General features: G+C 39.4%; 3 protein-coding genes across 6 annotated transcripts in view; 2 read left to right on the plus strand and 1 right to left on the minus strand.

The window, feature by feature from the left end:
- The window catches only part of LOC134185473 (putative ferric-chelate reductase 1), a 10284-nt gene extending 7212 nt beyond the window's left edge, over positions 1 to 3072 (plus strand). The window contains exons 13-17 of one of the 2 annotated variants that reach the window (XM_062653266.1): positions 43 to 101; positions 1461 to 1612; positions 2367 to 2443; positions 2512 to 2649; positions 2710 to 3072. In XM_062653266.1, the coding sequence (XP_062509250.1) occupies positions 43 to 83 (41 nt within the window). In that variant the 3' untranslated portion in view covers positions 84 to 101; positions 1461 to 1612; positions 2367 to 2443; positions 2512 to 2649; positions 2710 to 3072. Of the gene's footprint in view, positions 1 to 42; positions 102 to 1460; positions 1613 to 2366; positions 2444 to 2511 lie in introns of both variants that reach the window. The other variant, XM_062653265.1, reaches the window with a different exon arrangement.
- A 1262-nt stretch (positions 3073 to 4334) lies between these two features.
- On the minus strand, positions 4335 to 5894 carry LOC134185474 (uncharacterized). Of its 2 annotated transcripts, XR_009970788.1 has the most exons (2): positions 5129 to 5894; positions 4335 to 4543 (listed from the first exon to the last, which is right to left on the minus strand). XR_009970788.1 is itself a non-coding variant. In XM_062653267.1 (1 exon), exon 1 carries the CDS (start codon positions 5886 to 5888, stop codon positions 5346 to 5348), a length of 543 nt encoding a protein of 180 aa, XP_062509251.1. In that variant the 5' UTR covers positions 5889 to 5894; the 3' UTR covers positions 5103 to 5345. The 2 variants fall into 2 exon arrangements, 1 of the variants encoding a protein (XP_062509251.1); XM_062653267.1 differs by lacking the exon at positions 4335 to 4543 and having other exon boundaries at positions 5103 to 5894.
- A 214-nt stretch (positions 5895 to 6108) lies between these two features.
- The window catches only part of LOC134185632 (adenine DNA glycosylase-like), an 8830-nt gene continuing 4938 nt past the window's right edge, over positions 6109 to 10000 (plus strand). The window contains exons 1-9 of one of the 2 annotated variants that reach the window (XM_062653466.1): positions 6109 to 6124; positions 6179 to 6288; positions 7822 to 7855; positions 7916 to 7989; positions 8045 to 8086; positions 8431 to 8502; positions 9025 to 9106; positions 9887 to 9915; positions 9983 to 10000. The exon at positions 9983 to 10000 is cut by the window's right edge and continues 80 nt beyond it. In XM_062653466.1, the coding sequence (XP_062509450.1) occupies positions 6271 to 6288; positions 7822 to 7855; positions 7916 to 7989; positions 8045 to 8086; positions 8431 to 8502; positions 9025 to 9106; positions 9887 to 9915; positions 9983 to 10000 (369 nt within the window). In that variant the 5' untranslated portion in view covers positions 6109 to 6124; positions 6179 to 6270. The remainder of the gene's footprint in view (positions 6125 to 6178; positions 6289 to 7821; positions 7856 to 7915; positions 7990 to 8044; positions 8087 to 8430; positions 8503 to 9024; positions 9107 to 9886; positions 9916 to 9982) is intronic. The other variant, XR_009970809.1, reaches the window with a different exon arrangement.

Consider the following 10000-nt stretch of genomic DNA (forward strand, 5'->3'; position numbering starts at 1 on the left):
TTGTGTAGTGGCTTGTTTATGTTATCTGATTATTTTGTTTAGACGTCCGATTTTTAACTGGGCGCACTATCTGGTGGGAGTGACTGCATTAACTCTAGGAGGTACGATGTCAATTGTTATGTCTGTCACTTGGTTTGTCCATTTGCATGCATATATGTATGTGTTTGTGTGTGTTTATTTTTGTTTGTTTGTATGTATGTATGTGTATGTGTATGTACATGTGTGTTTGTTTGTTTGTTAATGTAGGTATATATATGTGTGTATGTTTGTTTAATTGTTTGTTTGCATGTATGTGTGTATTTATGTGTATGTATAATACATGAGTAGCGGACAATGAATGAATATGTGTGCTTGTTTGTTTGTTTGTGTGCATGTATATATATATATATATATATATATATATATGTATGTGTTTGTTTAATTGTTTGTTTGTGTGTATGTATATATGTAGGTATGTGTGTTTGTTTGTTTGTGGGTATGATGTGTGTATGTGTTATTGTTTGCTTGTTTTATGTATGTATGTGTGTGTGTGTGTGTGTGTGTGTGTGTGTGTTTGTTTGTTTGTTTGTGTGTATGCATATATGTATATGTGTTTGTTTGTTTGTGTGTATGTATATATATATATATATATATATATGTATGTTTGTTTGTTTGTGTATGATGTATGCATGTGTGTTTGTTTTTTGTGTATGATGTATGTATGTGTGTTTGTTAAATTTGTTTGTGTTGTGTGTATGTATATATGTATGTATGTGTCAATTTGTTTGTTTGTGTGTATGATGTATGTACATTTGTTTGTCTGTTTGTGTGTATGTATATATGTACATTTGTCTGTTTGTTTGTGTGTATGATGTATGTACATTTGTTTGTTTGTGTGTATGTATATATGTACATTTGTCTGTTTGTTTGTGTGTATGATGTATGTACATCTGTTTGTTTGTGTGTATGTATATATGTACATTTGTTTGTTTGTGTGTATGATGTATGTACATTTGTTTGTTTGTGTGTATGATGTATGTACATTTGTTTGTTTGTGTGTATGATGTATGTACATTTGTTTGTTTGTGTGTATGATGTATGTACATTTGTTTGTTTGTGTGTATGATGTATGTACATTTGTCTGTTTGTTTGTGTGTATGATGTATGTACATTTGTTTGTTTGTTTGTATGTATGATGTATGTACATTTGTTTGTTTGTGTGTATGATGTATGTACATTTGTTTGTTTGTGTGTATGATGTATGTACATTTGTTTGTTTGTTTGTGTGTATGATGTATGTACATTTGTTTGTTTGTGTGTATGTATATATGTACATTTGTTTGTTTGTTTGTGTGCATGAGCATTGTGTGAAAAATGTAATGTTTGTATTTAGTTATGATTAATTATGTTTATTTTAATCTGTATGTAATTTTGTTGTTTTGTTTGACTGAAATATCTACATTCATTAATTGTCTCTCTAGTTCTATCTGTTTTCTTTGGTTTGTCGTTCGCTCGTGACAAACATATCACTGGACTCAGTGATAGTGCAACTTATGTTCTGTACGTGTGGGTAGTAATAGAAGTGTCCGCGTGGATTATTCTGGGATTGAGTATCGATACAAGAAAGCAGCAGGTGATGATGTTAATCAGTAGTTTGATTGCTAAGTAAGTGTGATTGTGGTCAGTTGGCAAGTTGTGTAGGTGTGATGACATGGTTGTTGTAGCTCCACACACAAACACACACACACACACACACACACACACACACACACACACTGATACACACATGCAGACACACACACACACACACACACACACACACACACACACACACACACACACACACACACACACACACACACACACACACACACACACACACACACATGCACATGCACACGGGCACACACACACACACACACACACACACACACACACACACACACACACACACACACACACACATGGGACAAACTGAGAGACATAAAAGTACTGAAGCATTCTCTTACCATTTATAGTTTGCTTGTTTGTTGACTTTCTGTTTGTCAGTGTGTTTGTCCATGTGTTGGTCAATATTTTTGTTTGTTTGTTTGTTCGTCAGTGGATCTTTGTAGTAGTAAGCCTTGTTGATTAATTATACTGCTTGTGTAGCATGTGTTAATTAGATTAGGCCCTTTTAACGTGCGTTAGACTGCTACACTTTTAATTGCTTCCGGCCATGAGTTGCAGTCACTTAATTTTTCATGCAAACCTGAAATTGTTCTTTTACACAATACCTACACCTACACTTGAACTCATTCTTCACACAATACAACTTCTACAGTAATGTCATATGCTAGAGACGTTGACTCTAATACGATGCAATTTGCTTATGTACCAATATTTAGGCTGTGATGACAGTGTGGAGATGAAGATGAAAACAGAGGACACCAGTAAAGAGAAACCAAAAAAGATACCATCAGAGGTTAACAACTAATCATGGTTATATATTGTGTGCAAGACGAATGGTTGCAGCTGGAGTGTTGATTGCAGGACGCACACACCAGGAAGTCTGTTCTCTTAGCCTTCATTGTGATCTCTATGGCTCTGTCACTCATTGTTGCCATCTACATTGGAATTGCAGATCTGTAGTTGAGACGAGAAGTGATTGACTGCAGTTAAACTAATGCCGTTAGAGCTTGTGTCTTGCTGTGTGTTTGTTTGCTTATTTCTTATGTTGCATTTCTGTAGCTTGATTTTTAGGAGCTTGGATGGTGAAGTTGCCTTTGCTTGCTGTTAGCTAGTGCTCATAGTGGTTCATGGCTTTGATGGTGATTTCTAATGTTTATGTGATGAGACTGTTGCACTAATATGCATCTCTTGATGTTTATAGGTATTTTAGAATTGTCAACACTACATGCATGTACACTAAGTGAAATACATTAGTCTAATAGACTATTGTATTGGAGGGATGCATCTCACAATACACTAGACTATTGTATTGGAGGGATGCATCTCACAATACACTAGACTATTGTATTGGAGGGATGCATCTCACAATATATATATTTTTCAGAACTGTCATCAAAAGCACAAGGCAAATTACAAGCAAACTACGACACAAACTAAAATGCAAACTACAATGCAACCAAGCACACACACACACTCGAACACACACACACACACACACACACACACACACACACACACACACACACACACACACACACACGAACATAAATTTATGAAAAGTCAAAACTAAATTCTCGTTTGGCGAGGTTAGCTGGCCCACTGGTACCAGACTCCTTCTTGCCAACAATTGTCAATGCCCGTTTATTGATTATGTCCGAATTTAGTCGTTGAAGTGTCACCGACAAATGACGTGACCACTGTGCTTTGAATTGGCCCACTGGCATGTCCAATTGCATGGGAGCCATCTTGCTCGTCTGTCAGTAGCTCTTCAGCCTTGGGGCCCCAGCGTCTGAAAGCCTCAATTGCGATTGGGCGAAAGATGTGTCCTAGGGATTCGGCAGTTTCTCTGTATTTCTTGTCCTTTTGTTTTTCTTTTTCCACTGCTGCAAATCCTGCCATAGTGCTGCTCCCTGAGATGTTACTTTGTGCCCAAGGGTGTGTTATTGTAATGTCTAACAATAATTTCTTGCCCTCATGAAAATCATAGACAGCTATGTCTGGGCGTTGCTTGTTTTGGAATTGAGCTGTCAGTTCTTTACGGCAATGGAAGCCTACTTCCCGCAACATGTTGTAGTAGTTGTCCAGGTAACGGTCGTGCCTGAATATTGGACCTCCTCCAAATTTGCACGTGAGCAAATGATAGCCTTGTTTGTCTATGTCTCACAATACACTAGACTATTGTATTGGAGGGATGCATCTCACAATACACTACTAGACTACAATACACTACTAGACTATTGTATTGGAGGGATGCATTTCACAATACACTAGACTACTGTATTGGAGGGATGCATTTCACAATACACTAGACTATTGTATTGGAGGGATGCATTTCACAATACACTAGACTATTGTATTAGAAGGATGCATCTCACAATACACTAGACTATTGTATTAGAGGGATGCATCTCACAATACACTAGACTATTGTGTTGGAGGGATGCATTTCACAATACTCTAGACTATTGTATTAGAGGGATGCATCTCACAATACACTACTAGACTACAATACACTACTAGACTATTGTATTGGAGGGATGCATTTCACAATACACTAGACTATTGTATTGGAGGGATGCACCTCACAATACACTAGACTATTGTATTGGAGGGATGCATTTCACAATACACTAGACTATTGTATTGGAGGGATGCACCTCACAATACTCTAGACTATTGTATTAGAGGGATGCATCTTTCTGTATGTTAGAGTAAAACTGTATCCCAGTGAACTAGACAATTCATTAGAACATGTAGACTCAGTAGTGTGACAAGGTCACTACAGTCATGCATGCTTGCCCCATTTTTACTGTTTTGCTGCTTGATCTTGCTTATACTCACCAAAACAAGAGCAGAGTGAAAGTTGTCAAGTTTAATTAATAACACAGTGAACCTAAACAGAAAGTACATATTAATAGTTACCATGGCAACTTAATTGCCAACATAGACCAAAGCAGTAAACTCTACTTCTATGTAAAAGTGCTGATCGCTCAAACACGCTTTAATTAGAGAAACATTTCGGCCACATGCGCTAGTAAATTGCGCCCAGCATACACCTTGATTGTTGGTTACCAACAATCAAATCGAGACATTTGACGCATTTGCGGAACGAGATATGCTTACGTACGCTTTTAACTGATTAAATGATAAATTCTATCGAACACTTTTGTAACTTTTTCGATCGGGGCTCCAACTTCTCGAATATCTACCGTAGATCGCAGTTTGCAAAGCGTGCTGTTTGGTTCAGTAGCTGAAACGCTTATGCACAACTTACTCATACTTATCAAGCGGGCAACGCTTTTCTAGCGTGACGCTGAAGAGGGTTTTCTCGCCGTCACGTGTAACATCACGTGACATCGACAGCAGTTGGTGAAGCGTTGCAGACGGCGAAACAGATCCGGACGCCAATACCGCTCGCCTCTCTAACCTTTTAGCTGTTTTCATGTGCGACAGACTAAGTATGAACAGCTGTATTTACCTCACATCGAAGGGCTCTGTCGTAAGAACTGGGCTCAACCGTAACTTCGCGTTGCAGTTCTTGTCACTTCCATCAGCGCATGCAACCATTGCTTTTTACCGCAAAATGTACGTTAGCGCGCGTCTCTAAAATGTTGCGTTAACGCAAATCCCCGAAATGACTCTTTACTAGTAATCTGTGGGTGAAGATAATGTCACGCATCCCGGTTTTGTAGTATCTACTTTCCAGTAGACCCGTATCCTCCCATGCCACGTTCTGTGCCATCCAGCTCTTCAACCTCCTCTACTTGCGCAGAAACGAATCTCTCCAACACAAGCTGGGCAATTCTATCCCCTTTCTTTACATTATACTCGTTGTCAGACAAATTGAAGATGAGAACGCCCACGTTTCCTCGATAATCGGGGTCAATGACTCCCGCACCAACATCCACCCCATGTTTACATGCCAAACCGCTTCTTGGAGCCACTCGTCCATAACATCCTGGAGGTAGAGCAATGGCGATGTCAGTCTTGATCAGCTCGCGTCCATGGCAAGGAATCACTTTGTCGTGCACAGCGTATAGATCATATCCAGCGGCTCTTTCCGAGCCAAGCGTTGGAAGAATGGCGTTTACACTCAATTTCTTGCATTTGAGGAGAGGCAGTCCACTACCGCCTTCTTTTTGACGCAGTGGCTCCAATGTAGTCTTCGAAGTAACCTGTTGTGTTTCATTGGCTGAGTGGTCGCTACCTGTGCGGGCGTTTTCTTGCTGACTCATCATTCTGGAATTGCGCGCCAAAACACTTGCATTATTTATATCAATGCGCCAGTCAGTCCTAATATTAGGCTTGGTTTTTAGCTAAATTGTACATACTGGTTTTTGCCCAGTTCGTTTATTAAGCTGACTTTCAACTGTGATCTAAATTTGACGTACTAAATTTCGTGCAGTTGTTTTGTACGTTATCACGTGATCAGCTGGTTTGCGACATCCCGGATAAATGGCTTGTGGCGTTACATGTACGTACACAAACGTTTTTCGCTTCTCTTTACTTTTGTTTTCTACATCTGTAGTTTCAAACTGCGGCGCTCACACATTCAACGACGACGAAACAAAAGAAGTTCGAGAAAAACTGTTGGAATGGTTTGATGAGAACAAACGTGAAATGCCGTGGAGGCGTGTGGTATGCATATACACACAAGATGTGATGCTTGATACTAGATTGCACGGCAGAAAAATTAGAACCAGAATTGTTGACATACGGGTATTTTACTGGGTTGATATCAACATTTTGCAACAGTTTGTATATATTTATGTAACCATACATGCATTTTTAGAGGTTTTATACAGACACAATACAGACAGACTGACACACATGCGGGCAAACACACACACGCACACACACACACGCACGCACACACACACACACACACACACACACACACACACACACACACACACACACCACACACACACACACACACACACACACACCCACACACACACACACCTTCAACCTTCAACCTTCAACTGCCCATCCACATGGATGATGGCGAAACGTAAAAAGCGTAAGAAAAAGGAAGTCACTATCTGGTAAATACGTCACAAATCTAAATACATTGATGACATTTGTCTTTTCTTGTCACTCTCTCGTGTGAATAAATGACAGCATCTGTCGCACTTGATTCCAGCCTTTGCTCATTTCCGTGGATTTAGGCGATTTTGTCTTCTGTTGCAATTGTGTCTTTTTCCCCTGTTTGTGACTTAAACAGTCGCTTGCAGGTAGTGCACAGCAGAGGCTGTTGGTCTTGACATCTGCTGGGATTGGCTCTATCACGAGCCTTCTGACTACTTTGGGCATTTTCTAATTCTACTCTTGAAGTGACGATTGAGTTAATTTTGCTGGCATAGACGTTCTTCCACTTCTGCCTGTCCTGAGTAAGCTGGGACCAGGTGCTTGTTAGCCCAACCATTTTGAGGTCTTTTACAATCCTGTCTTTCCACCTTAGTCTGACCCCATGCGCTGGACGGGTTGATGGTAGCCACGCATGAAGCAGCTGCTTGGGCAGACGATGATCTTTCATGCGTTCTAGATGACCAAGCCATCAAAGAGTCTTATGCAGTTTCAAGATTGCCAAGCTTGTGCCTGATGTTGTTTGATGTGATTTGTTCCAATTGTTGTTTGAACTTGTCTATACCCAGCATGAAACTTTGACATTGATTTGTAAATGTGACAAGCCTTGTGATATCTCTTCTAGTCACAGGCCAAGAAGATGACCCATACAGTAGAACTGATAAGACAGTTGACTGGACAGCATATTTTTTGTTTCAGATGTTACCTGGGGAGACTGAAAGACAGCTTCTTTTAGTGCTCCAAAGCACTTTCCTGCTTGTGCAATTCTTTCTGTTATGTCCAGGTCTAAGCTCAAATCTTTGGATGCGATAGAACCGAGATATTTGAACTGTTTTACTTGTTGCACACTGCGACCGGGAATCCCTATATCAATATCCTCAGCATCTTCAACACACAGTTTGGGACCATAACTCATCAACTTTGTCTTTTCATAACTCACCGTCAACCCATAGCTTGCAGCAATTACACAAGCAGCAACAACAACAACAACAACAACAACAACACACACACACATACGCACACTCATGCACATATGTAAAGTATACATAATATTATATGTATACTTTACTTGTCTGTTTCTAGAACGAGCTGTGTGTTAATGACAGAGCATATAGAGGTGACCAGATTTTGTAGACGTCAGTAACAGAGAGATCAAGTTCTAGCTGGTTTGTTGCAGTGTGGGTGTCGGAGATGATGTTGCAGCAGACTCAAGTTGCGACTGTTGTAGCTTACTATAACAAGTGGATGAAGGTGTGGATGTGCTTGTAATTTGTGTGGGCGAATGTCGTGGGGATTGTTGTGGTAGAGATGGCCAACGGTGAAGGACCTTGCGAATGCAACGTGTGAAGTAAGAACAAGGAGATGAAAAGACAGACAGACAGACAGACGGACGAACAGACGGACAGACAAACGGACGGACAAACAAACAGGCAGACAAACAAACAGACAGACAAACAAACTGACAAACAGACAGACAGATGGACAAACAGATAGACAGACAGACAGACAGACAGACGAATGGTCAGATACAGAGACAGACAAACAGACTGACAGATGGACAGACACAGAGACATACAGATGGATGATGTTGTACAGATGGATGATGTTGTACAGATGGAGACATGAGCAGATAATTAATGATTGAGAGTAAGATTGACAACTGCCTGTAACTTATTTATTAAACCCTGCTAGGAAGTGAATGAAATGTGGGCGGGGTTGGGATATTATTCTCGGGGACGAAGACTTCTTGAAGGAGCTCAAAAGGTGTAAACCATATCGCAGCATGTCTTTTTGTTTGATTGTGTGTACTGCACTGTATGTTTGTGGTAAGTTTGTCTATTTGTTTGTCTTTGGTTGTCTGCCTGTCTGTCTTATTGTCTGTTTCTTTCTTTCTTTGTTTGTCTGTTTGTTTGTCTGTTTGTCTGTCTGTCTGTTTGTTTGTATGTCTGTTTGTTTGTATGTCTGTTTGTGTGTCTGTTTGTCTGTTTGTTTGTCTATTTATTTGTCTGTCTGTTTGTCTGTCTGTTTGTCTGTATGTCTGTTTATATGTATGTCTGTTTGTTTGTTTGTCTGTTTGTTTGTCTGTTTGTTTGTCTTTGTTTGTCTGTCTGTTTGTTTGTCTGTTTGTCTGTCTGTTTGTTTGTCTGTTTGTCTGTCTGTTTGTTTGTCTGTTTGTCTGTCTGTTTGTTTGTATGTCTGTTGTCAGTTTATGCCTGCCAAATCAGCTCTTTGTCTGTTTCATTTTTACCGACTATTATGTGAGCGTGTGTCACCATCTCGCCGTAGGTGATGAGGGACTTTAATGGCAAAATACCAGACACATCTCACCAGCTGAGGACTTTACCAGGAGTCGGACAATACACAGCAGGTTGTTCTAACAACTACATGATAACAATATTACACAGACATACTCGTTTATAGGTTGTTATGCTGCTTGTAGATACTTTGATTAATTGTTACTATGGATAGTATCATACATACATTAGTTGTTCCATGAACATACAATTTGGTTGCTGTTACTATGAATCCACATATACATTAGTTGTTACTATGGATATATACATTTACTTACTGTTACCATGGATACATACATTAGTTGTTACCATGGGTACATAACTTAGTTGTTGTCACCATGAATACATACATTAGCTGCTGTTACCATGAATACATACATTAGCTGCTGTTACCATGAATACATACATTAGCTGCTGTTACCATGGATACATACATTAGTGGTTACCATGGATATATAATTTGTTTGCTGTTACCATGGATACATAACTTAGTTGTTGTCACCATGGATACATACATTAACCTGCTGTTACCATGGATACATACATTAGTGGTTACCATGGATATATATTTTATTTGTTGTTACCATGGATACATGACTTAGTTGTTGTTACCATGGATACATACATTAGCTGCTGTTTCCATACATACAACATTAGCTGTTGCCATGGAGACATAAATTTAGTTACTGTTGCCATTGATACATACCTTGCTTATCGTTGCTGTGGATACATTAGTTATCATTACCATAGATACACCATGTTGTTGTTACCATAGCTACATTGGTTACTATGGCTACATTAATCATGTACACACATTGGCTTTGTTTGTTGTCATAAATCTCTTTTTGTGTTAGCTGCTATTGCATCTATTGTATTCAATGAGGTAAAGCATCAGTTCTAATATTGTTTACATTCTTTGCACATGTGAGTCTGTGTGGTTTGTTGTTCAGCCTTGTGGTGTCGTTGAT

Source organism: Corticium candelabrum, chromosome 10, assembly GCF_963422355.1.
Source record: "Corticium candelabrum chromosome 10, ooCorCand1.1, whole genome shotgun sequence".
In the NCBI taxonomy this organism is placed as follows: Eukaryota; Metazoa; Porifera; class Homoscleromorpha; order Homosclerophorida; family Plakinidae; genus Corticium; species Corticium candelabrum.

Bases quoted from the DNA above. Each gene is read 5' to 3' on its own strand.
- LOC134185474 (XM_062653267.1), bottom strand. From the start codon at position 5,888: ATGATGAGTCAGCAAGAAAACGCCCGCACAGGTAGCGACCACTCAGCC.